The 26207-nt window shown below is 40.1% G+C and overlaps 1 protein-coding gene across 2 annotated transcripts in view; it reads left to right on the top strand.

The window, feature by feature from the left end:
• Phf6 (PHD finger protein 6) overlaps nucleotides 1-26207 on the top strand; it is a 62760-nt gene that overhangs the window by 22542 nt on the left and 14011 nt on the right. For both annotated transcript variants that reach the window (XM_042668238.1, XM_042668239.1), the window contains exons 4-8: nucleotides 9537-9670; nucleotides 9927-9970; nucleotides 21493-21659; nucleotides 21810-21953; nucleotides 24519-24623. In XM_042668238.1, coding sequence (XP_042524172.1) covers nucleotides 9537-9670; nucleotides 9927-9970; nucleotides 21493-21659; nucleotides 21810-21953; nucleotides 24519-24623 — 594 coding nt within the window. The remainder of the gene's footprint in view (nucleotides 1-9536; nucleotides 9671-9926; nucleotides 9971-21492; nucleotides 21660-21809; nucleotides 21954-24518; nucleotides 24624-26207) is intronic.

Raw genomic sequence — 26207 nt, 5'->3', positions numbered from 1 at the left:
TTGTTTTTTCTTTTGGGTCTGGTCGTGGGGCCTGAACTCTGGGCCTGGGCACTGTCCCTCAGCTCTTCAGCTCAAGGCTAGCGCTCTACCACTTGAGCCACAGTACCACTTCCAGCTTTTTTCTTTTTGCTTATGTGGTGCTGAGGAATCGAACCCAGGGCCTCAGGCATGCAAGGCAAGTGCTCTACCACTGAGCCACCTTCCTAGCCCTGTCTATTTGTTTTTAATGTACTTTAGGTAAGTCTTAGTCTTTGAGTCCCTCGTGTCTTCTCTCATGTGTGACTTGGTTCCTTGGGTCAGCTTGAGACTGATTATAGGGAGGGACTAGGTAACCTAAGTTAGAATAGTATCGAAGAGTTGTCATGCAATAGGACAGGACCTCTTTTTTCCAGTCTCCCCACTTTGGAGCTATGATTGCTGACTGAAGTTCACCCGTCTACTAGAAGCAAACTGAATAGGAGAGCTAAAAGAAAAATCAGCAGTTTTTGTCTTTAAAACAGCAATATAAAATTAAGACTGTCCATAATTTGAAACCCTGCATTTTACTTTAATACCTTCAGCATTTTACTATTGTCATTACTCAAAAATGTCATTTTTTTCCCCAAAGGTCTATTTTTAATGTATTAAAATTGTTTTGTATTTAAGTAATTGTACAAAGGGCTTTCAACAAGTCAGTTTATTAAAAGAGGTCTATTTTAAAAGTTGTGCAATATCCAACCCTGTGAGTATACCTTAATTAAATCAGTCTCATTTAAAAAAAGAATAGGAAATTAGGTTATAAGTGGAATAAGCTGAGAGTTAGCATTTTTACCTATGTTGAAGGAAGGAAATTAGCTTTGAACAGCATATTTATAGGTGGGGCAGGCCTTGGGGGCAGGGAAAGCGATACACCATTGGTCTTTAAAAACTGTCAGGTTAGCTGGGCACCTGTGGCTCTTGCCTGTAATCCTAGCTACTGGAAGCCAGCCCAGGCTGGAAAGTTCATGAGACTCTTATCTCCAATAAACTAAAAAAAAAAAAAAAAAAAAGCCGGAAGTGGTGCTGTGGCTAGAGTGCTATCCTTGAGCAAAAGAAGCTGAAGGACAGTTCCCCAGGCCCTGAGGTCACACACACACACACACACACACACACACACACACACACACACACACACACACAACACACAACACACACACACACACACACACCCCTAAAACCTGTCAGGTTAACTTTCGTTTTCCCATATTTGAAGTAGCCAGGGGTACAATGTTAGCATGATGATATTTCCCATATTTGAAGTAGCCAGGGGTACAATGTTAGCATGATGATAAATGGCAACTCATAGTCATTCTAGTATGAGTAGGCACTATTCAGTTGAAGATCAAATTTTTATATCCTTATTTGGGTCTTGTCAACTAATACCTTGCTGTGGTGATGGTTGTAATGATGGTCGTGCTTGCAAGGATCTCATTTCTCATTCTGTTTTCAAGAGATGCTCTCTGTTTCATTTCTATTTTCCGTAACAGTTTGAAAAGCTATAATAGCCACTTGTCTGGTTTCTGAACTTCTGTGTGTGTGTGTGTGTGTGTGTGTGTGTGTGTGTGTGTGTGTGTGTGCGCGCGCACGCGTGTGCGCTGATCCTAGGGCTTGTATTCAGGGCTAGGGTGCTGTCCCCTAAGCTTTTTTGCTCAAGGCTAATGTCCTACTTCTAGCTTTTTTGGTAGTTAATTACGGCTATGAATCTCAGAGACTTTCATACCTGGGCTGGCTTCAAACCACAAACCTCAGACCTCAGCCTCCTGAGTAGGTAGGATTATATGTATGCGCTACCAGCACTTGGCTTACTTTTTCTTTTTTTTAATTTTCAAGCTTGTTTTAAAGCAAGTTTATTTTTTCCATCCAAACATTCTTGCCAGCACTTATTCAACTGGATTGTTCTGCCCACTTTTGTACTATATCAGACATTTCATAAGGAGATTTTTTCATTTTTTTGTTTGCTTACTTGTTTGTTTGACACAAGGTCTTACTATGTAGCCCAAGCTGGCCTCAAATATGTGATCTTTCTGCTTCAGCCTCCCTAGTGTTGCAATTATAAGGATGTACACTGTGCCTGACTTAGAAATATTTTTAGAAGTACCTGGAGATAATTATGTAAACCCTGCAATTTTTATAAACATAAATGAGAAAAATAAGCTGTAAGATATTCAAATTTTCAATAACAGAATAAGCTTTTAGTCAGCAGATTTATTCAGCATTTCTTTGTAATGCACAATGTTAGTCTTCAAAAGCATTTAGTTAAAAAAAAAAGCACAAAACCCCAAAAAACAAAGTAATTTAGTTCTCACTGGTGAGCATTTGCCTAATGTGCAAAATGTCCTAAATTCAACATCCAGCATCACAAAAAAATGATTCAATCTGGAAGGATTTGCAATAAAAAATAAGTCATTTTTTATAAAAATGATTAGCCATGTTAGGACATTAAATTAGTTCAAAGAAAGATTATTTCAGATGTTGGAATATAACATAGAAGAGTTGAACATAACAGTTGTTTCCCTCTTTATAGGTAAGCAAGCAAATGTAATTTTTTATTTTAGTGTATTATATATTATATATATTTATGTATATATGTATGTGTATGTGTGTATATATGTATTGCTACTCCTGGGGCTTAAAGTAAGGGTGGTGCTGTTCCTGAGTTTCCTTTGTCCAAAGGTAGTGCTCTAACACTTGAGCCAACAGCTCTACTTCTGTCCATTTTTTTTTTGTAGTTTTTAGGAGATAAAAGTCTTATGGACGGGGCTGGGAAGGTGGCTCAGTGGTAGAGCACTTGCCTTGCATGCTCGAGGCCCTGGGTTCGATTCCTCAGCACCACATAAGAAAAAAGCCAGAAGTGGCGCTGTGGCTCAAGTGGTAGAGTGCTAGCCTTGAGTTGAAGAGCTGAGGGACAGCGCCCAGGCCCAGAGTTCAGGCCCCACTACTGGACCCCCTCCCAAAAAAATATAAGTCTTATGGACTTTGCTGTCCTGGCTGGGTTCGAACCTCAATCCTAGATCTCAGCCTCCTGAGTAGCTAGCTTAATCTTGTGGTTAATTGTTGCTATTTTGTTAACACATTGCCAGAAACTTGCTTATATGTGAATGCTGCATAAGATAGATCCTATAAATTCTAATTCAGCAAAATTCTTTCTCCTGCCTGTCATGGTGGTATATGCCTATAATCCCAGCATTCAGAAGGTTGAGTCAGGAGGATTGTGAGGTCTACGTCAGTCAGGACTACATAGTAACACCCTGTTTCATAAAATCACCACCACAAATAATATATTAATCTTGGGAATAATTTTCCAAAAATGAAAATATTTTTTATTGGTAGATCTTCCTCTTTCTTCCTTGAATAAAGCTGACATTAAGTAAAGCCAGCTTTTGTTCATGTTAAAGAATCATCATAGCTACAGTACTTAACTGGTAATTTATAAAATAGATTTGTTTTACCATAGTAGCTTGAACCATTTACTTACCTCGGGCGCATCTACATTTATAACTAGGCCCAAAACCATTTTGACATATTTGGAACTTTCAGTTTCCATCTCCTTCTCACCAGACTGTAAGGCAGGTACTGAATGCATTTGCTAGAGTATTCCTGATACATTTAAAAATAACTGTTTGCATAACAAAATACTTTTGCCTGTTGTAGAAAAATCAGAAAATGCAGGAAATTAGGAAAGCCAATCATCCAGAGATAGCCACTCAGCATTTTGCTCTATCACTCCCACATTTTTTTCAAAAAATATATGTAATACACAAAATTTAGGAGCATAGTCAACATAATTTTGTATCCGATCCTATTTTTCCACTTAACATTATAAATAAAAACTTTTCCTATGCCATTAAATTTTCTTAACAGCCTGGCATGGTTATACATGCCTATAACAGCACTAAGGAGGCTGAGGCAGAAAGATTCCAAAGGAAGATCCTCTTATCAAAAAAAAGCAGAGTATCTTTTTTTCTTTGACAAGAGTGGCTATAGAATACTGTTTCATATGACCATACTATAATGAAATAATTTTTTTTGGGTCCGGTCATGGGGCCTGAACTCTCTTCAGCTCAAGGCTAGCGCTCCACCACTTGAGCCACAGCGCCACTTCCGGCTTTTTTTCTTTTTGCTTATGTAGTGCTGAGGAATCGAACCCAGGGCCTCAAGCATGCAAGGCAAGTGCTCTACCACTGAGCCACCTTCCCAGACCCATGAAATATTTTTCTGTTTTCCATGTGTTATTTTACATTCTAGGCTTCTCTAAACCTGCAATAAATGTAAATCAGTTGTTTAAGCCTCGTTATAGTGTGTGTGTGTGTGTGTGTGTGTGTGTGTGTGTGTGTGTGTGTGTGTGTGTGTGTGTTTGCCTGTCCTGGGGACTGTTCTCAGGGCCTAGGCACTGTCCCTGAACTTTTTTTTTTGTCAGTTGTGGGTCTTGAATTCAGGGTCTGGGCACTCTCTCTGAGCTTTTTGCTCAAGGCTAGTGCTCTACCACTTTGAGCTACAGCACCATTTCCAGTTTTTAGTGGTTAATTGGAGGTAAGGGGATGCAGGGTACCAGAATCCAAAACAGTGACTACCCTGGATAAACTAAAGGGAAAAAAGAAAAAATAAATAAAAAGAAAGAACTTGATACAGTATATTGACGACAACAAGGTTAACCACAAATGGGGAAGGGAAGGGGCATAACAAAATGGTGAAACAAGGACAAAGAGTGAACCAATGCAACAGTGACACCCACAAGACACTATTGGAAATGAACTTTACAAATTTGGGTGGGGGGGAGTAGTGAGGGGTGGAAGGATAGTGCGAGGAAAATGAATGAGTGGGTACCGATGTTCAACAAGAAATATACTCATTACCTTACTTATGTAACTGTAACTCCTCTGTACAGCACCTTTACAACAAAATTAAATTAAAAAGAGGCTCACAGGGACTTTTCTGCCCTGGCTGGCTTCAAACCTTGATTCTCAGATCTCACCCTACTGAGTAGCTAGGATTACAGGTGTGAACAATGGCCACCCAGTTTCCCTGAGCTTCTTTGTGCTCAAGGCTAGCACTCTACCACTTTAGACACATCTGTACTTCCAGGTTTTTTGATAGTTAATTGGCAATAATTAGGCACAGCCTGGTTATATATATATTTATTTTCTTTCTTTTTTTTTGGTCCATTGTGGGTTGAACTCTGGACCTGGGCACTATCCCTCAGCTCTTCAGCTCAAGGCTAACGCTCTACCACTTGAGCCACCACACCACTTCTGGTTTTCTGGTGGTTAATTGGAGATAAGGGTCTCACGGACTTTCCTGCCTGGGCTGGCTTTGAACCACGATCCTCTGATATCAGCCTCCTGAGTAGCTAAGATTTCAGGTGTGAGCCACTGGCGCCCGGCAGGGGTTATATTTAGACTACATTTATTATGGAAGTAAAATTACTGGACCAGAGGATATGAACTTTGAAAAAGCTCTCTGATTCAAAAAAAAAAAAAAAGCAAGTTTCCAGGGTTGGTGATTCATGCCTGTAATCATTAGCTACTCAGGAGGCTGAGATCTGAGAATTGTGGTGCAAGCTAGCCCAGGCAGTCCATGAGACTTATGTCCAATTATTCAGCAAAAAGCCAGAATTGGAGCTGTGGTTTAAGCAGTAGAGTGCCAGCCTTGAGTGCAAAAGCTAAGGGACAGTGAAAAATATGTATGTACATATATATACATATATGCTAATTGCTTTCCAGTGTGTACCAGTTTCTAATAGTATATGAGCGTGCCTATCTCACTGAACCTATCTATCCAATCCTATCTTAGATAAAGTTTCATAAACAAAATTGTTAATGAAATAGGTAATGCCCTACAGCTGAAAAAAACAAAAAGGTAATCTGGGAGAACTGTTCAAGCCTATAATTCTAGCTACTTTTTTACTCAGGGCCTGGGCGCTGTCCCTGAGCCTCTTTGTGCTCAAGGCTAGCACTCTACCACTTGGGCCACAGCACCACTTTGGGTTTCTCGAACCATGATCCTCAGATCCCAGACCCTTGAGTAGCTAGGTTTACAGGTGTGAACCACCTGCACCCAGCTAATCCTAGCTACTTGAGAGTCAGAGATTAGCAGATCACAGTCCAGGCCTAAAAGTCCAGAAAACTCCATCCAGTTCTGTCCCCAACCCCCAAAACACCCTAGGTTGCAAAACAGTATTTTCTATTACATAGAAAAATATTTTCATGGGTATAGGGTAGAAAACTTGCTTGGCACTGGCACATTTGTGGTCTTGGGTTCCATCCTTAGTACTACAAAATAGAAAAAAAGAATACAAAAAAGAGAAAAATGCTTTCATATAATCATTGCAACACTTTAAGGTGTCTGCTTGGTGAATATGAATGATTTTAATTTTTTCTTTGTGCTCTTTTGTGTTTTCCAAAATTTTTACAGTAAGTACATTTCCTAAGCCTAAATGTGACTGAAGTAAAATTATACAACTTCATAATTGAGCTACAGGCCAATTGCTCTACTTCCTCTAGAACTTACAAGCCATCTGAAAGCTCTCTATGCTTGATAATTTGGCACAATGTTTCTCTTTTACAGCAATACTTTGAATTTTTTATATTTATTTGAAGAAGCAGGGTATTTCTCAATGATTAGTAATGGGTCCTGGCCCTCTTGTTTTCTGGGAAATACCTGTATTGAGAGTATTTTTTTTTTTTTGTGATGGGTCTCAGGCTTAACCTCAGGCCTGTCTCTGAGCTTTTTTGCTCAAGGCTAGCACTCTGCCACTTAAGCCACAGCTCCACTTCAGGCTTTATTTTTGTCTTTTCTTTGTTGGTAGTGGGAGTCTATCCCAAAACATTGCACTTGCTAGACAAGTGATTTTGCACTGAGCTATGTCATAGCCATCAGGAGTTTTTTGTTTGTTTGTTTGTTGTCAGTCCTGGAGCTTGAACGCTGGGTCTGGGCGCTGTCCCTCAGGTCTTCAGCTGAAGGCTAGCACTCTACCACTTGAGCCACAGCACCACTTCTGTTTTTCTGATGGTTTTATGGGAGATAAGAGTCTCACAGACTTTCCTGCCCGGGCTGTCTTTGAACCGCAATCCTCAGATCTCGGCCTCCTTAGTAGTTAGGATTACAGGCGTGAGCCACCGGTATCTGGCCAAGGATTTTTTGACAGTTAATTGGAGAGAAGATTCTCACTGACTTTTTTGTCTCAACTGGCTTTAAACATTGATCCTCTCTCAGCCTCTTGAGAAGCTAAGATTATAGGCTAGCGCCACTGGCATTTGTTCTATTTATTTGTTTTTGATGTATGTGTATTTGTTAATGATAGCTTGCATGAGTTAGACTGCTTTGCTTAAAGTAAGAAATTTTAACTAGTCTGTTGGTATACCAAGGCAATTTATGTTAGCCTGTTGGTACACTAAAATTAGATGGGTAAGTGTTGAGGGTTTTGGTTTGGTTAGTTTTTGTTTTGGTTTGTGTTGTCTTTGAGATAGCATCTCACTGTTTAGCCCACACCAAGCTGCTCTGTGTTTATAAAATTACATAGAAAATTTAGTCTCTTGACTACTGGGATTATAGGCATGCGCTAGAGTTTAGAAGAGGTAGCAACCAGGAAACACATGAACAATTTTTTTTTTTGCTAGTCATGGGGCTTGAACTCTGGGCCTGGGTGCTGTCCCTTAGCTCTTCAGCTCAAGGCTAGCACTCTACCACTTGAGCCACAGCACCACTTCTGGCTTTTTTCTGCTTATGTGATGCTGAGGAATCGAACCCAGGGCCTCATGCATGCAAGGCAAGCACTCTAACACTGAGCCATCTTCCCAGCCCCCAAATGAACAATTTTTAAGTTTTACTTTACTATGCATTCATTCTGGTATGACATGTATAGCTTAAGAGATAGGTACAATGTGCTGTTTGAAGCAAAACCATTAACAATCATTGTTACGTACTTTTTTTAAAAGAATTTTTTTCTAAATATAGAACATGAGTTCATCAGTAGGAATTGTCTGATAAATTCAGATGGTAAAGTTTATTAAAATCTGCTGAAAAAAATCTGTTCTTTTATCTGTTTTCTTAAATTCATAATGTTAAGAGTTAAGTAACAGATTAAATTGAAATAGATGAGCATATTTTCTCAGTATAATCAACTGGAAATCACAAAATATTCTCAGAGCTCGAGACATTTAAAAACTAGTTAATTCTTTTATCCTCTTTACTTCTTTCACTTTGAATTGATTTTTCTCAGCTTCTCTAATAGTGTATGAAGGTTTTCCCTAAAGATTCTCATTGATTTTTTTTTCTTGTGCTGATCCTGGGGCTTTAATTCAGGGTCTGGGCACTGTCCCTTAGTATTTTTGCTCAAGACTAGTATTCTGCCACTTGGCCACAGTTTTAATTCTGTTGGGTCATTGAAGATAAGCGTCTCATGGTCTTTCTTTCCCAGGCTGGCTTCAATTTGCCATCTTCAGATCTCAAGACTCCTGAGTAGCTACGACTATAGTTATGAGCCACCAACACCTGGAAATTGTAAGAAAACAAATCACTTAGCCGGACATTGGTGGCTCATGCCTATAGTTCTAGCTACTTCAGGAGGTTAAGATCTAGCTTTTTTTGTTTATATGGTACTGGGGAATTGAACCCAGGGTTTTATGCATGCTAAGCAAGCACTCTACCACTACCACTAGGCCGTATTCCCAGACCCAAGCCCTGGCAGTCTTTGAGACTCTTATCTCTCCAATTAACCACCAAAAAAAGCCAGAAGTAGAGTTGTGGTTCAAGTGTTAAAGTGCTAGCCTTGAGCAAAAGAGCTCAGGGGCAGCATCCAGGCCCTGAGTTCAAGCCTCAGGACCTATACGTTTGCGCGCGCGCTGCGCGCGCGCGCGCACGCGCACACACACACACACACACACACACACACACACACTTTTTTTGAGGGGGGGGTCTGGTCATGGGGCCTGAACTCTGGGCCTGGGCGCTGTCCCTCAGCTCTTCAGCTCAAGGCTAGCGCTCTACCACTTGAGCCACAGCACCACTTTGGGATTTTTTCTTTTTTCTTATGTGGTACTGAAGAATCGAACCCAGGGCCTCATGCATGCAAGGCAAGCGCTCTACCACTGAGCCACCTTCCCAGCCCCGCCCCCCACTTATGTGAGGTATATTCCCCAGTTACACATATCCATGTAGATCTGGATTGCAAAAAAAGTGAAGGTTTTGTCTCTTTTATAATGTTAGCTCACATGTCTGATTTGCTGTATTTCAAACTTTCTCTTAGCCATAATTACAGACAAAAGAAAAATAGAAATATTATTTATAATGTTCCATTTATTTTGTCACTGTATAACCTGGTCATAAAAATTTTTACCCAAATATTTATTGAAATAATTCCTGGGAGAGAAAGCAAGACAAATAACTGGTAATTACAAAGTTTTTCAATAATCAGTTTGTTGTTTTTTTTTTCCAGATAAATTGATAGATATGCCTCTAAACTTGTTAATCACAGCCTTAGGAAACCCACATACTAATATCATTTTGTCATTTTTCTGTAGATGTGTTCTTTGTGCCACTGTCCTGGAGCAACAATTGGTTGTGATGTGAAAACTTGTCATAGGACGTACCACTACCACTGCGCATTGCATGACAAAGCTCAGATCCGAGAGAAACCTTCACAAGGAATTTACATGTAATTATTGAACATGTCTTTACAACATTTGAGCAATCATTACTTTTACAAGTTTCAAAGCATTCCATGGTTGCATCATAAAGGGGGTTTTGGATAAGGAATTTAATGCTTACAGAAAGGATATAGGGAGGTCCATGATAAGCTTTTTTTTTTTTTTAAGTACTCCCTTGTAAATGGGATAAAGTGTAATACTCATTTGTTACTTTGAAAATTGAATTTATTTATATATTGATAATTTTTGTCTTCATTTTTTAAGGGTTTATTGTCGAAAACACAAGAAGACTGCACATAACTCTGAAGGTACGTCATTCAGCCACTCGCCACTTTCAAAAAGGAGTTTAAATAAAATGAGTAATAATTCTATGTGAATTTTTACCTTAAGATCTCAATATCAAATATATTTAGAAGAATTAGGAAAAGTCTTGGTATAAACTAAGGTCTGTAGTAAAGATCTAAATTTTGAAAGAAGAATAATCCCCAAGATCTTAATAAAGTATATAGTTGAAAATTTATTTCACTTTCGAAAGAAATGATGCTGGGGACCACATCTTTCTGTGAGAGTGATAATTTGAATCCTTGATTCCAAAAATATTACAGACAGTATGAACTTAGGAATACTAGTAGATTTTGTGACCATCCAACTTTCTTTGAAAATTTTAGTCACATTTTAGTACCCTTATCTATTGGTTTTGTGGGGGGGGTTTTGTCCCAATTCTGGGATTTGAACTTAAGATCACTCAGTTTCACTTAGTATTTTCATACTTCCACCTCAGGCTTTTTTCTGGTTAATTAGGTAAGAGTCTCATGGAATTTTCTGCCTACACTGGCTTTGAAATGAGATACTTAGATCTCAGACTCTTGAGTAGCTAGGATTACAGGCATGAGCCACTGATGCCCAGCTCAATAATTCGAACTTTTGAGGTGATAAAGTACACTGAAAAATCTTCATAGTTTTCTTTTCCTTTGTTTGGCAGGGCGGGGGGGGGGGTAGTCCTGGGGCTTGGACTCAGGGCCTGGGTGCTGTCCCTGAGCTTCTTTTTCTCAATTGGAGTTTAGTTAATTGGAGACAAGCGTCTCATGTACTTTTCTGTCCTGGCTGGCTTTGAACTCGGATCCTTAGATCTCAGCCTCTGAGTAGCTAGGATATAAGCGTGAGCCACCGGCATCTGGCTACAAAACATTCTTTTTAAAAAATTTTTTTTATTGTGAAAAAACTGTACAGAGGGGTTACAATTACACGGGCAAGATAATGAGTACATTTCTTATCAAGCATTGTAGCCTCCTCCTTTGTTTCCCCTTCCCATCCCTTCCAAGCCTCCCCCCACCCACCCAATCATTCTTAAGATAATATAGTGGCCACATATGTTAGTAACTGAGGATCAAGACTTGTGAACTGGGGCTGGGAATGTGGGTTAGTGGTAGAGTGCTTGCCTAGCATGCATGAAGCCCTGGGTTCAAATGTACCACATGAACAGAAAAAGCCAGAAGTGGCACTGTGGCTCTAGTGGTAAAGTACTAGCCTTAAGCAAAAGAAGCTCAGGGAGAGTTGCCCAGGCCCTGATTTTAAATCCCAGGACTGGCAAAGAAAGAAAGACTCGAGGTGTATTATTAACATACTGGAATAAGATATTTGAAATGTTTAAGGTGATTAGTACATATTGATATAGCTGGCTCCCATTTTATCTTTTATATTTCTGATGATGATAGTACCATCTAGTGGCAGACAAAAGTCATTGCAGACTATATAAAGTATACAGTCATTTTGATAACATTTTTGCTTTGTGAAACTTAATAGGCCTGTTTACATGCTTTTCGAGACAAATTTGAATGTAATTGGTGGTATTGCTACAACTTTAACTTTGAGATTCAAATTAATTTGAGTTTAGAGTTCAGCACATTCTTGTATTTCTGCTTTATTTTTCAAAGTAATAGGTTTCATTCTGAAATTGTCATACATGTGTACAATGACTTGCATATATTGTATCATGGTTCTCTTCTCCCTACATTGTCACCAAATGTTTCTCCTTCAGTTTATATTTGTGTAGAGTGTTGGAGCCTCTTGTTTCGTTGGTATAGAATGTTTTTTTATGTCATATTATAAAATTTGAAGTATTAAGTTTACATGTTAAAAGAAAATCAGGAGCTGGGTGCCAGTGGCTCACGCCTGTAATCCTAGCTACTCAGGAGGCTGAGATCTGAGGATCGCGGTTCAAAGCCAGCCCAGGCAGGAGAGTCCATGAGACTCTTATCTCCAGTAAACCACTACAAAACCGGAAGTGGTGCTGTGGCTCAAGCGGTAGAGCACTCACCTTGAGCTGAAGGGTGCAAGGACAGCGCCCAAGCCCAGAGTTCAAGCCCCCAACCGACCAAAAAAAAGAAAGAAAGAAAGAAAATCAGGGCCAGGCACAGGTGGCTCAGGATTATCTCCAATTAACCAGTCAAAAAACCAGAAGTGGTGCTGTGGCTCAAAGTGGTAGACCAAAAAGAGTTCAGGGACATTGCCCAGCCCTGAGTTCAAGCCCTATGACTGACAAAGCAAAAAAGAGTATATGGATTTTTGTTGGTGGTGGTGGTATTCATGGAGCTTGAACTCTGGGCCTGGGCGCTATCCCGCAGCTTTTCAGCTCACCGCTAGCGCTCTACCACTTGAGCCACGGTGCCACTTCCAGTTTTCTGAGTGGTTTATTGGAGATAAGAATCTCTTGGAGTTTCCTGCACAGGCTGGCTTTGAACTCCGATCCTCAGATCTCAGCCTCCTGAGTACCTAGGATTACAGGTGTGAGCCACCGATGCCTGGCTATCAGAATTTATATTTATTGGATTTTGCCTTTTATCATATTGACCTTGCTTAAACTTATATTGAGTACTTTGTCAGAAACTACTTGCAATTGTTCTGATGGAAAACGTGTTCCCTTTATGATCATGATTTGTGATGGTGGTTATAGAATTGAATTCCAGGGACTGTCTTTGAGCATTGTGCTTCATTAGTTTCTAGAGCAAAGAAAATAATGCCTGAAGTAATTTCACAATCGCTTACCATCTGTGTCCTAACACTTATTTACTTAATATATACGATAAGTGCTCTATAATTCAGTCCAGTCTGTCATGTTAGCCTTATATAATGTGAACTATTTTGAAGTATTAAAAGAATCATTGTATTATGCTGGTACTGGTTGTTCACACCTATAATCCTAGCTACTCAGAAGGCTGAGATCTGAGTATCACAGTTTGAAGCCACTCAGGCTGGAAAGACCTTGACATGGTTATCTCCAATTAATCACCAAAAAAGCTGAAAGTAGAGATAGAGCTCTAGTGTTAGAGCCATAGCCTTGAGTTGATAGAGCTCAGGGACAGCGTACAGGCCCTGAGTTCAAGCCCTGAGACTGGCAAGAAAGAAAGTTCCCTTTGTTCCACCTACTCACCCCTTCTGGCCCCAATCTGCAGAAACCACTGACATGTTTTGCTGTCTTCATGCAGTTGTCTTTTCCAGAATAGTTGGAATTATACGGTGTGTAGCTTTTCCATATTGAATAATTGTTTGGGTTTTGTGTGCGTGTGTGTGCGTGTGCGTGTGCTTGGGCATGTGTGCACACGTAAACACATCTGACAGTGCTGGGGCCTGAACTTGGGGCTTTGAGCTCTCACTGGGCTTTTTCACTCATGGATAGTACTCTACCAGTCCTTTTTTGCAAGTTAATTTGAGATAAGAGTCTTGCAGAATTTTCTTCCAGGCTAGATACAAACCAACATCCTCAGATCTCAGCCTCTTCAGTAGCTAGGTTTGTAGATATGAGCCACCAGTGCCTAGCTCTTAAGTGCTTTTATTAAATGGAAATTTAGAAAAATTTAGTGTGATGTTAAATTCTTTTTTTTTTTTTTTTTTTTTGCCGGTCGTGGGGCCTGAACTCTGAGCCTGGGCGCTGTCCCTCAGCTCTTCAGCTCAAGGCTAGTGCTCTTCCACTTGAGCCACGGTGCCACTTCCAGCTTTTTCTGCTTATGTGGTGCTGAGGAATTGAACCCAGGGCCTCATGCATTCAAGGCAAGCACTCTACCACTGAGCCACTTTCCCAGCCCCAAGTGATGTTAAATTCTTAAATTTAGCCAGTAACCCTGATCTGAATACTATATAGTATATGCATATACAGTAATTTCACAATGTATACCATAAATGTGTTCAATTCCTATGTGTTAATTGAAAGTAAAAAAAAAAAGAACGGACAGTTGGGAATATGTCTTAGTGGTAGAGTGCTTGCCTAGCATGCATCAAGCCCTGGGTTTGATTCCTTAGTACCAGATAAACAGAAAAAGCCAGAAGTGGCGCTGTGGCCCATGTGGTAGAGTGCTAGCCTTGAGCAAAAGAAGTTCAGTAACAGTGCCCAGGCCCTGAGTTCAAGCTTCAGGACTGGCAACAAAAACAAGTAAAAAGTGTTGCTAAGTTCTGTGGTACATAGCTGTAATTCCAGCATGGACGAGGTGAAGGCAGGAGGATCATGAATTCAAGCCAGTCTGGGCTACATAGCAAGACCCTACCTCCAAACAACAACAACAAACAAACAGAAATAGATGTATGAGTGTACATGTGTTTATTTATAAACCTTTAAGCTTAGTAGTGTTAAATGGGCTTATTGGCTGTACAGGTTAAGAGTATGGACTATGAAATCAGATCTTAATTTGAATCTCAGCTCTATTTCATCTGATTTATGTCATCTAAGGCTCCCAGATAATAACTTTAGATATTACATCTGTGCAGTGGTGATTAAAGAAAATATGGCTGGAGTGAGACACCAGTGGTTTATGCCTGTAATCCTAGTTAGTAGGGAGGCTGAGATCTGAGGATTGTGGTTCAAAACTAGCCTGGGCAGGAAAGTCTGTGAGACTCTCATCTCCAATAAACTACTCAGAAAAAGCCAGACGTGGTACTGTGGCTTAAGTGGTAGAGTTCTAGCCTTGAACAAAAGAATCTCATGGACAATGCCTGGCCCCTGAATTCAAGCCTCAGAACCTGCACACATCCCCATAACCAGGGTGGGGACTTTAGATTATTGCAAAGATTAAATAATACTTGAGCAGCTCTTAGTAATATTCCTGGCATTATAGTACGTGTTCAATCAACATGATATTGCATGCCATTGTTATTCTTTTAAAATTCTACCTTCCTTCTTTTTTGGCCAGTTCGAGGGCCTGAACTCAGGGCCTGGGCACTGTCCCTGAGCTTCTTTTTGCTCAAGGATACCACTCTACCACTTGAGCCACAGCACCACTTCCAGCCTTTTCTGTTTATATAGTACTGAGGAATTGAACCTGGGCCTTCATGCATGCTAGGCAATCACTCTACCACTGAGCCACATTCCCAGCTCCTCTACCTTCTTTTTATTACTCATCTTTTCGTGTGTTCTTCCTTGGAATACAATGTAATTCAAGTTATATTTCTGAAAATACAATTGAAACATTTTGGTAACATTCGTATTTGTTTCATATAGAAATGATTTCATACTCTATTTTGGCAGGATTTGAACTCAAGACCTTAGGCTTGCTAGACAGGCCCTGTATCATTAAGCCCTACCTCCAGCCACCTTTTACTGGTTATGCTTTTTTTTTGGCAACTGGGATTTGAACTCAGGCCTTTGCACTTGCTTGGGAACCACTGTATCACTTGAGCTGCTCTTCTAGCCAATTATTGTTGAAATAAGTTTTCACTTCCTTCCTGGACTGAAATCCTCTATCTATCTATCTATCTATCTATCTATCTATCTATCTATCTATCTATCTATCTATCTAATCTATATTTTTGCTTCCAGGCAAGCACTCTACCACTGAGCCACCTTCCCAGCCCCCAGAGTGTTCTTTCATACCCAGTTTTTCAATCAGGTCAGCCTGAAACTACAATCCTCCCATATACCTGGGATGACAAGCATATACGACACCACTAAGCTCAGTTATTGGTTGTGAAGCTGTCTGGAGTGTTTGCCCATGGTGCCCTTAAATCATGATCTTCCCCAAGTCTCAGCTTGCCTACTAGCTAGGATTACAGGCATGAGCCACCACTATGTGTCTTAAAGAAGAAAAAAAAAACTTTAAAAATTCACCAGATTTATTGACCATCTATGTATACAATACTATTTGGATACTCTATATGCTCATCTTTAATTTAGAGTGCTTGATAAAGTTTCATTATAAGAAATTTCAAATGTACACAACGAAGAACAACATAATGAATCCCCATGTACCCATCAGCCAGACAGCAATCTTTTGCTCATAGCCAATCTTATTTCATCATCCCCCATCTGAATTATTTTGAAGTGCTTATTTCTCAGACATATTTTAGCACACTTAATTAAGAATAATGAATTTTGGATGCCTGCCACACATTTGCATATGTACATGTCTAATGCATATGCATAAAATACATCCTTTACTTGATACTTTTCCTGAAGAATCAGATAGCTGAATTCACTAGCCACAAAAAACATACAGAACAAGTGCACATGATTGTTGCATGACAGAGGGAAGGTCAAATAATTGCTTCTTTTCCTTTGGCATCCACTATAAAAATGCACAGTTGATGCTTGCCCCAGCTTTTAAAGCCTTACCTCTTTTGTTCTAATTCCAGCAAACATTTATTGAGTACCTGCTTGGTATGGGCACCTGCGAGAATTTATAAAAGAATCCTATTTGGCAAGAGGTTACATTCTACCTGTTACATGATGAGTAATAACAAACAAATGAACAGAACTCTATATACAAGTCCTTTTTCCAAAGTCATTTGTGTGGTGTGTGTGTGTGCATGTGTGTGTGCATGTGTGTGTGTGTGTGTGTGTGCATGTGTGTGTGTGTGTGTGTGTGTGTGTGTGTGTGTGCGTGCGTGCGCGCGCACGCGTGCGTACTGCTCCTGGGGTTCAAACTCAGGACCTGGGCTCTGTTTCTTAGCTTTCTTGTTCACGTCTGGTGTTCTACCAATTAAGCTACAGCTCCACTTCTGGCTTTTTGGTGGTTAATTGGAAATAAGACTTTCCTTCCTTCATAGACTTTCCTTCCCTGGCTGGCTTCAAACCAGGATCTTAGCATCCTGAGTAGCTAGGATTTTGGCATGAGGCACCAGTGCCCCAGTGTTTGTGTTTTTTGTTTAATTCATTTTGATTTGGTTTTATTGAGAAAAATTCTCACTGTGTTGCCCAGGATGACATTTGAACTCCCTGTGTAGCTTAGGCTGGCCTCAAACTTGTTATCTTCCTGTCTCTCTGCCTCTTAAGTACTCTCATTACAGGTATAAGCTGTCATACCTGCCTCCCCAGTCATTGGTTAAAGCAGACTTACAAGGAAGGAATTGCTTTCAGTTCCATTTGATAGATGAGGAAATTTTGTTTTTTGTCCAGTTAAATGGCAGTTACATGTTTTATCTTGGTGGTCCTTTCTGTTTTACACTGTTAATGTTGTGACACCTTCTGAGGAGGGCAGAAAAAGAGAGTATGCCAGGACAATGAAGGCAGAGGGGAATATTGGTTAAGAAGTTATTTAATGGGCTGGGAAGGTGGCTCAGCGGTAAAGTGCTTGCCTTGCATGCATGAGGCCCTGGGTTCGATTCCTTAGCACCACATAAACAGAAAAGGCCAGAAGTAGCACTATGGCTCAACGGGTAGAGCATTATCCTTGAGCTGAAGAACTCAGTGACAGTGCCCAGGCCTGGAGTTCAAGCCCCATAACAGACAAAAAAAAATAGTCATTTAAGGAACAGAAACAACTTTGTAGTACTTGGAGGCGAATTAGTGGCTCCTCTTGCCCCATTGTGACCAAATCAGAGACAAAGTGAAACTGAAAAAAACATCTGAGAGTTTTCTCCTTTTTTTTTTTTTTTTGCCAGTCCTGTAGCTTGAACTCAAGGCCCGGATACCATCCCTGAGTTTCTTTTGCTCAAGGCTAGTACTTTACCACTTGAGCCATAGCTTCATTTCTGGTGTTTTTAGTAATTTATTGGAGATGAGAATCTTGTGAACTTTCCTGCCCGGGCTGGCTTTGAGCAGTGATCTTCAGATCTTAGCCTTCTGAGTCTCTACGATTGCAGGCGTGAGCCACCAGTGCCTGGCGAGAGTTGTGTTTTTAAAAGACCAGGAACGGGACCTTGTTTTGTCCCCTACTTATATTTTTAGAAATTGCAACTGTACTGTAACAGTAAAGACCACCAGTAAAACCTACATTCACCTTAAGTAGGCTTTTCTTCCACTCTCACCGTTGTATCTCAATTTCCAAATTCCTTTACTGAAAGCGAACATTGCTATCAATTTCTTATGTATAGGTCCAGAGCAGTTCAGTGTAAATGTAAACATATGTATAACTGTCTATTCTCTAACTTCCAAGGGCATATGCAATTCTGTGACAGTGAGTATTCCCATTTTAAAAGCATACTTGTAGTTACTCATTGATAAAAATTTGCCCCACTCTGTAGCTTCCTGTCCTTGGCCCAAATTACTTAATTTTCCTGAATTTCCTTATCTTTAAAATAGGGCTGGGGATTGGGAAGATGATTAATACCACTTTATGAGGTTGTTCTGAGGGTCAGATAAGTCTCAAATACTGCATAAAAACTGCATAGCAGAGCCGGGCGCTGGTGGTTCACGCCTGTAATCCTAGCTACTCAGGAGGCTGAGATCTGAGGATCGCGATTCAAAGCCAGCCCAGGCAGGAGAGACCATGAGACTCCTATCTCCAATAAACCACCAGAAAACCGGAAGTGGTGCTATAGCTCAAGTGGTAGAGCGCTCGTCTTGAGCTGAAGAGCTGAGGGACAGCGCCCAGGCCCAGAGTTCAAGCCCCACGACCGACCAAAAAAAAAAAACAAACTGCATAGCAGTGGCTGGGAAGGTGGCTCAGTGGTAACAGTGCTTGCCTTGCATGTATGAGGCCCTGAGTTCGATTCCTCAGCACCACATAAGCAGAAAAGGCTGTAAGTGGCTCTGTGGCTCAGGTGGTAGAGCACTAACCTTCAGCTGAAGAGCTCAGGGACAGCGTCCAGCCCCAGAGCCAGGCACCATGACTGACAAAAAACAAAACATCAACAAAAACTGCATAGCAATCTGGTATAGTAAACCCCAAAAGCTCAAATGTTGGCTCTTCCTGTATTTCTAAAACACACCTGTTGTATGCACCTGTGCATGCGCGTGCACGCGCGCACACACACACAGACATTTACACAGGAAAGCTGTTAAAATAACGTATTAGTAAGCAAAGCTGAATGGAGAAAGTTCATTACAACATTTGTAACATTAAAAAAATGAGAAAAACTTACATTTGTATTAAAGGGCCTAGTTAGATGTAGTGGATTAGGATTAGCTCTCACACAGAAGAAAGTATTTGTAAAAATGGACTTGGAAGGTTTCATGGATTAGAAAAGGCATCATGCTGAATTGTATGCTTAGAATCCCATTTGTTATATACACACCAAATCCTTAAATATCTTTACGCTGGGCACTGGTGGCTCATGCTTGTAATCTTAGCATCCCAGAAGGCTGGGATCTAAGCATTGTGGTTTGAAGCGACATGAGAAGGACCTTAATGAAATTATTTTCTCCAGTTGACCAGCAAAATACCAGAAGGAAGAGGCTGAGATCCAAGGATCTTAGTTCAAAGCCAGCCTGAGCAGGAGATACTTACCTCCGATTAGTCACGAAAACCCTGGAAGTGGATCTATGGCTCAAGTGGTAGAGTGCTAACCTTGAAAAAGTGTAGGGACAATTAGAAAGAATAAAATAATGTCATTTGCAGGGAAATGGATGGAACTAAAATAAATCTGGGTAAGGTAAGCCAAGCTCAGAGAGACAAATGGCACATATTTTGTCTGATTTAGACCTAAAATACACTGGGATATGATAAATTATACAAGATTCTAGATACTCACACACAGTGAGACCAAAAGAGGATACTCGTAGGAGAGAATCACAAAGGCACAATGCCTAAGTGTCTCTTCATATTTCTATAAAATAATATACATACTGAAATGAACTCCAAGATATGATAATAAGAGACCTCTTTAGTTTTTAGTTTTTGATGATTCTGTCTTCTTTACTGTATATAGGGTGTATTCACATGTATATCTTCAGGTGGGTGGAGGGAGAATACAGAACTCCAGGGAAAAAGGGTGAAAAGGTGTAGTACTGGAGCTCACTGGACACTGATGAGCATGAACTATACAACTCGTGGGTGGAGATGGGAGGGAGGGACTAGGAGAGAATGAGGGAACAGAAGACACTGTACAAAAGGAAATGTGCTCATTACCTGACTCATGTAATTGTAATCCCTCTGTACATCACCTCATAAATTAATAATAATAAAAAAGAAAAAGTGCAGTGATGGCACCTAGGAAAACCCAGAAGTGGAGCTGTGACTCAAGTGGTAAGCACTAGCCTCGAACAAAAATGCTAAGGGGCAGTTTATAGGCCCTGAGTTTGAGACCCAGGATGGATACACACACACACACACACACGCACGCACGCACGCACGCACGCACGCACGCACGCACGCACGCACACAAACTTACCTAGAGAAAGCAATTGTTGATGTTTGTTGAGAATGGTTTTTTTTTTGTATTTGCACTCACATTATTTTTCCCTTGTTTATTGTTCTTTCTAATTTTTCAAGCATTATATTGAATAAGAGTGCAAGGTAATGAATACATTTCCTATCAAGCATTGTTGCCTCCTTCTGTTTTTCCCCTACCATCCCTTCCCTCCCACCTCCATAACTACCCCCCCACCCCTCAACCCCCAAACCCCGTGAATGTTTTATAAGCAAATACTGTTCTAAGTACTTGATCTGCTTAACTCAAGTCATTTACTCAAGGACCTCCTGAGGTAGGTCTCAGATCTAAGGCCGTTGTGTATGTGGCAAAGCCAAGACTCAAACTACAGCATTGAATCTGTGAGGCTGACAAGAAGCAGTTAGCAGTGGTTACTTCATACGGAGGGCAGCTAGGCGGTGTGATGAAGATGAGGCTGGCCACAGGCCAGCTGGGACTGCACAGCAGGTGCAAGTAGGAGGCAGAAGGAGGATTTTTGCTTTTATGCAGCTAGATCTTTTATAATTAGAAAAGGCAATTTTTAAGTGTTACAACATTTTTATAATTTTGACTTGGGGAGATAAAAGTAATAGGTTGCAGTCATGGAAAATATAAGCACGGGTCCTTGTGATTAGCTTTATATTAATGTTTTCATGGGCATTTTCAGCTACTTAGGAATCAAGTCTTATAACTGAAATCACTACCTAGAATATTCATTTTCACTAGAATATTAATTTTATTTTTTTCCTAGCAGAGATTAATTGTACAAAGTAGTGGCTTTCATTGTGACAAATGCACATAATATACTTTGATCATTTTGACTCCCTCTGTTACCCAAAGGGTATAAACATTTTTTTTCCTAATGATATTGAGATGTGTGTGTATGTGTGTGTGTGTTTGTGTGTGTGTGTGTGTGTGTGTGCAGCATGCCTGCATGCCAGTCCTGGGGCTTGAACTCTGGGCCTGGGCATTGTCCCTCAGCTCTTCAGCTCAAGGTGAGCACTCTACCACTTGAGCCACAGTGCCACTTCGGTTTTCTGGTAGTTTATTGGAGATAAGAGTCTCACAGACTTTCCTGCACGGGCTGACTTTGAACTGTGATCCTCAGATCTCAGCCTCCTGAACAGCTAGGGTTACAGGTGTGAGCCACCAGCACCTGGCTTTGGCTCCTCCCTTGTATGGACAATTTTGTCCTAAGGAAAACCTCTGTCCTAAGGAACCATGATCTCATTTTAAGATTGGTCTCTATAAAGCTTTTATTCATTTTTTTAAACAGCTGATTTAGATGAAAGTTTTAATGAACATGAACTGGAGCCTTCATCCCCAAAAAGTAAAAAGAAAAGTCGTAAAGGAAGACCAAGAAAAACTAATTTTAAAGGCGTGTCAGAAGATACCAGGTCCACATCTTCCCATGGAACAGACGAAATGGAAAGTAGCTCCTATGTAAGTAGAAAGAGGGTCGATTTTTACTTTTTGTTGAAATTTGAATATTTCATTTAAACTGTGTCTATAGGTAAGGCTTACCATTTGAGATGTTAAAAAGCTTGAAGTACTCAGCAATTTAATCATTTTTTTTCCCTTTGGCATTTACAGAGAGACAGGTCTCCCCACAGAAGCAGTCCTAGTGACACTAGGCCTAAATGTGGCTTTTGTCATGTAGGGGAGGAAGAAAATGAAGCCAGAGGAAAATTGCATATATTTAATGCCAAGAAGGCAGCTGCACATTATAAGTGCATGGTAAGTATGGTTCTTTTCATGTGCTTTTAAGCCTGTTTCTGAAAACCACTCAGCTAGTAATCAAGTACAGTAGCTCTCCTTCGGCATTAATGCTTTACTCATGAATAGCAATATTCTAGAGTCTCAAATCTTAATAAACTAGAGACGTTCAAAGGACAGCATTTATATTTTTGTAGGTTTTCAAGTAATACTAATTATAGTTAAGATATTGCAAAGGATCTTTAATTAGCTTATAATAATAATAATTATAATAGGACCATAATTTATTATAACACAATATGCAATATATTGATATAAGTACTATATTATAATAATTAACATGATGATACATTCTACATCATATAGTTTGTATTGGAAAGTATAACTATAATTCTAGTTAATTTACAACTATAAAAATTTTATCTTCATAAGTGTCTATAAAGATGTTGTAAGAGCCAGGCACTGGTGGCTCACGCCTATAATCCTAGCTACTCAGGAGGCTGAGATCTGAGGATGGTGGTTCCAAGCCACCCCAGGCAGGAAGTTCAAGAGACTTTATCTCTAATTAAGCACCAAAAAAGTTAGAAGGAGAGCTGTGGTGAAAGTGGTAGAGAGAAAAAAAGCTGAAGAATAGCACCCAGGCCCTGAATTAAAACCCTATGACATGCACACACAAAAAATATGGGGATTTTTTTTTTTTTTTTATTTTAGATAGTTGTGGGGCTTGAACTCTGGGCCTGGCCGCTTTCCCTGAGCTCTTCAGCTCAAGGCTAGCACTCTACTTGAGCCACAGTACTACCTGAAGAATAGCACCCAGTCCCTGAGTTCAAGCCCTAGGACCTGCACATACAAAGAAGATATTTTAAGACCTCTAGTATACCCTAATAAATCAATTACTATTGCTGTAATTAGAGCACTGTATTACAGTTATTTATTTATGAGCCTAGCTTCCCTAATATCCTCCTAAATTCCTGTAATACAAAAATAAGATACAGATATGTTTTTTATTTTTGTTTCTGTAGATCCAGGCCTGATTTTCAGAATGCACAAATGTTTTTTAACTTAAATTATATTAAATTAATCATCTCATTTGTGCTAGGTGTGTGTGTGTGTGTGTGTGTGTGTGTGTGTGTGTGTGTGTGTGTGTGTGTGTGTGTGTGTGTGTGTGTGTGTGTGTGTGTGTGTGTGTGTGTGTGTGTGTGTGTGTGTGTGTGTGTGTGTGTGTGTGTGTGTGTGTGTGTGTTGGGCCTGGGGCTTGAACTCAGGACTTAGGCATGTCCCTTTATCTTTTCTTGCTCAAGGCTGTCTGCTATTTGAGCCACAGCTTCCACTTTTGTCTTTTTGGTAGGCTAATTGGAGATAAGTGAACTTTCTTCTTTGGACTGGCTTTGAACCCAGATCTCAGATTCCTGAGTAACTAGTATTATAGGTGTGAGCCACCAGCGCCCAGCCCTATAAAAAGGCCTTGACTAGATTACATAACAGATTTACCTGGGATTTTTTTCTTTTTCTTTTTTTTGGAGGGGGTCTGGTTGTGGGGCCTGAACTCTGGGCCTGGGCACTGTCTGTCCCTCAGCTCTTCAGCTCAAGACTAGCACTCTACCACTTGAGCCACAGCACCACTTTGGGATTTTTTCTTTTTTCTTATGTGGTGCTGAGGAATCGAACCCAGGGCCTCATGCATGCAAGGCAAGCACTCTACCACTGAGCCACCTTCCCAGCCCTTTTTTCTTTGTCGGCCGTGGGGCTTGAACTCTGGGCTTGGATGCTGCCCCTCATCTCTTCAGCTCAAGGCGAGCACTCTACCACTTGAGCTACAGCACCACTTCCAGTTTTCTGGTGGTTTATTGGAGGTAGGAGTCTCATGGTCTTTCCTGCCTGGGCTGGTTTTGAACCGTTATCTTCAGACCTCAGCCTTCTGAGAAAAGGAAAGGCCTTGAGACTTATCTGTAATTAACCATCAGAAAACTGGAAGTGGTGCTGTAGCTCAAAGTGGTAGAGTGCTAGCCTTGAGCAAAAGAGCTCACGGAAGGACGGTGCACAGGCCCTGAGTTCAAGTTCCTAGGATGGACAAAAAAAAAGTGGTTTTAGCGGGATGCTAAAATTAGAGGCCTAGCTACACCGGAGGCTAAGATCTGAGGATTGTGGTTCAAAGCCAGCCTGGGCAAGAAAGCCCATGAGACTCTTATTTCCAAAAAAACTACTCAGAAAAAGTTGGGAGTGGCACTGTAGCTTAAGTGGTAGAATGCTATCCAGGACTGACAAAAAAGTAGTAGATTTAATAAATTTGTGGGAATGTAAAACAGTTGAGACACTCAGCATGATGGTGTTGAAACCTTCATTGTATAAAACAGGATATTTTTAACAGATACTACTGTCGATCTTAGAATTTTTTCAATGTCCTTATTATGAATCATATTGTAATCAGATACATATATTAAAATATTTGTGTTGGTACTTGATTATTGAGGGAAAAAAGGTCAGCCTTTCCTGTGGAAATTAAAGTAATATAACACATTTGATGTATGATTTCATCTCTCTCTCCTAAGGACTATGAATGATAATGTTCCTATATTTTTCTTCTAGTTGTTCTCCTCTGGCACTGTGCAGCTGACCACCACCTCAAGAGCAGAATTTGGAGACTTTGATATTAAAACAGTACTCCAGGAGATAAAGCGAGGAAAAAGAATGGTCTGTGATTTTTTTTATATTTGTGTTGTAGCACATTACTCTTCTTGAGTCTCTGTTTTAAATCTAGAACGTATGTCAAATTTGTCCAGCCATCAAGAAATTTAATATGAAGTAGTCCATATGTTATTACTACTATTATATTACTTATTTATAATGTAATAAAGGCTGCTGGTGATACTAAAGCTCACTCCTCATTCTCTGTAACTTCATTTCTTAAGAGAATTATATGGGGAAGGTTTATAGTTCAGGATATTTGTGAGCACTTTAATGAAATAAATGAGATTACAACTGTGACAAACCTTATTAAGTTTAAATACATAAGCTTGTTTAATAAAAAATTTCATGAACCTAATAACACTTGAGAACCTCTCCAATGTTAATTCTTTTTCAATAAAAGGAAAACTTTTCATGCGTGTGCTGGCTGTGGCACTTGAACTCAGGGCCCAGGTGCTATCTCTGAGCTTTATTTGCTCAAGGCTAGCATTTGAGCCACAGCCCCACTTCCAGCTTTTTTGGTACTTAATTGGATATCAGAGTCTCATGAACTTTTTCTCTGAGCTGGCTTTCAATTGCAATCCTCAGATGTCAGCTTTCTGAGTAGCTAGGATTAAGGCATGAGCCACCAGTGCTCTGTAAATTTTTAAGGTCTTCTATTTGAAGTCAACATAAATGTTTATGTCTGTTGTAATGTTTTTTTATCATATCCTTAAATTTTCCCTTATAAAATTTACTTCATTTTCAGGTTTTAAATTATTTACGCTTATTTATTTGACAGTATTAAAGTTAAGAGCCTTGTGCTTGCTAGTGTTCTAGAACATGAGCCAGACCCCAGCCTAGTTTGCTTTATTAATTGTCTGGATAGAGTTTTACTTTTTTGTCTGGGTTCAGCCTGGGACCTTGATCCTCCTAACTACACCTTCCTAACTACACTCCTCCTTACCATGCTGGAATTACAGGTATGTACCACAGGCCAAACTTGTTTGTTGATATAGAATCTCAGTAACTTTTTGCCTAGGCTGGCTTTTTGCCTACGTATGGTGTGAGCCACTGTGCCTAGACTTTAGTCTCATGTTTTTAAATTTGCTGAATTATTAATAAGTAGTTTTGAGAAATATTGGCATCAATATTGATCAGTTACTCCTTTAAGCTTTATGAAAATGGAATGCAGTCTTTAAGACAGCACTTATCTCTAGGAAGAATTTACAATTTTTATTGTGAAAATGTTCGGACATATCAAAATTAAAAAGATCAGTAACATTATGTGTATCTATATCACTTTGATTCATCAGATATCAAGAAGTTTTGGCTCACTTCATTTATGCCTTGGATTCTTGTTGCTTGAAGTTTTTTGTTTTTGTTTTTTCTTTTTTTCTTTTTTTTTTTGGGGGGGGGGTCCAGTCGTGGGGCCTGAACTCTGGGCCTGGGCGCTGCCCCTCAGCTCTTCAGCTCAAGGCTAGCACTCTACCACTTGAGCCACAGCACCACTTCCGGCTTTTTGCTTATGTGGTGCTGAGGAATCGAACCCAGGGTCTCATGCATGCAAGGCAAGCGCTCTACCACTGAGCCACCTTCCCAGCCCCTGTT

This window comes from Dipodomys spectabilis, unplaced genomic scaffold (assembly GCF_019054845.1).
Source record: "Dipodomys spectabilis isolate Male_0828 unplaced genomic scaffold, ASM1905484v1 ptg000423l, whole genome shotgun sequence".
Classification (NCBI taxonomy): Eukaryota; Metazoa; Chordata; class Mammalia; order Rodentia; family Heteromyidae; genus Dipodomys; species Dipodomys spectabilis.
The sequence above is the reverse complement of the archived record's forward strand: the minus strand, read 5'-3'. Positions and strand labels throughout refer to the sequence as shown.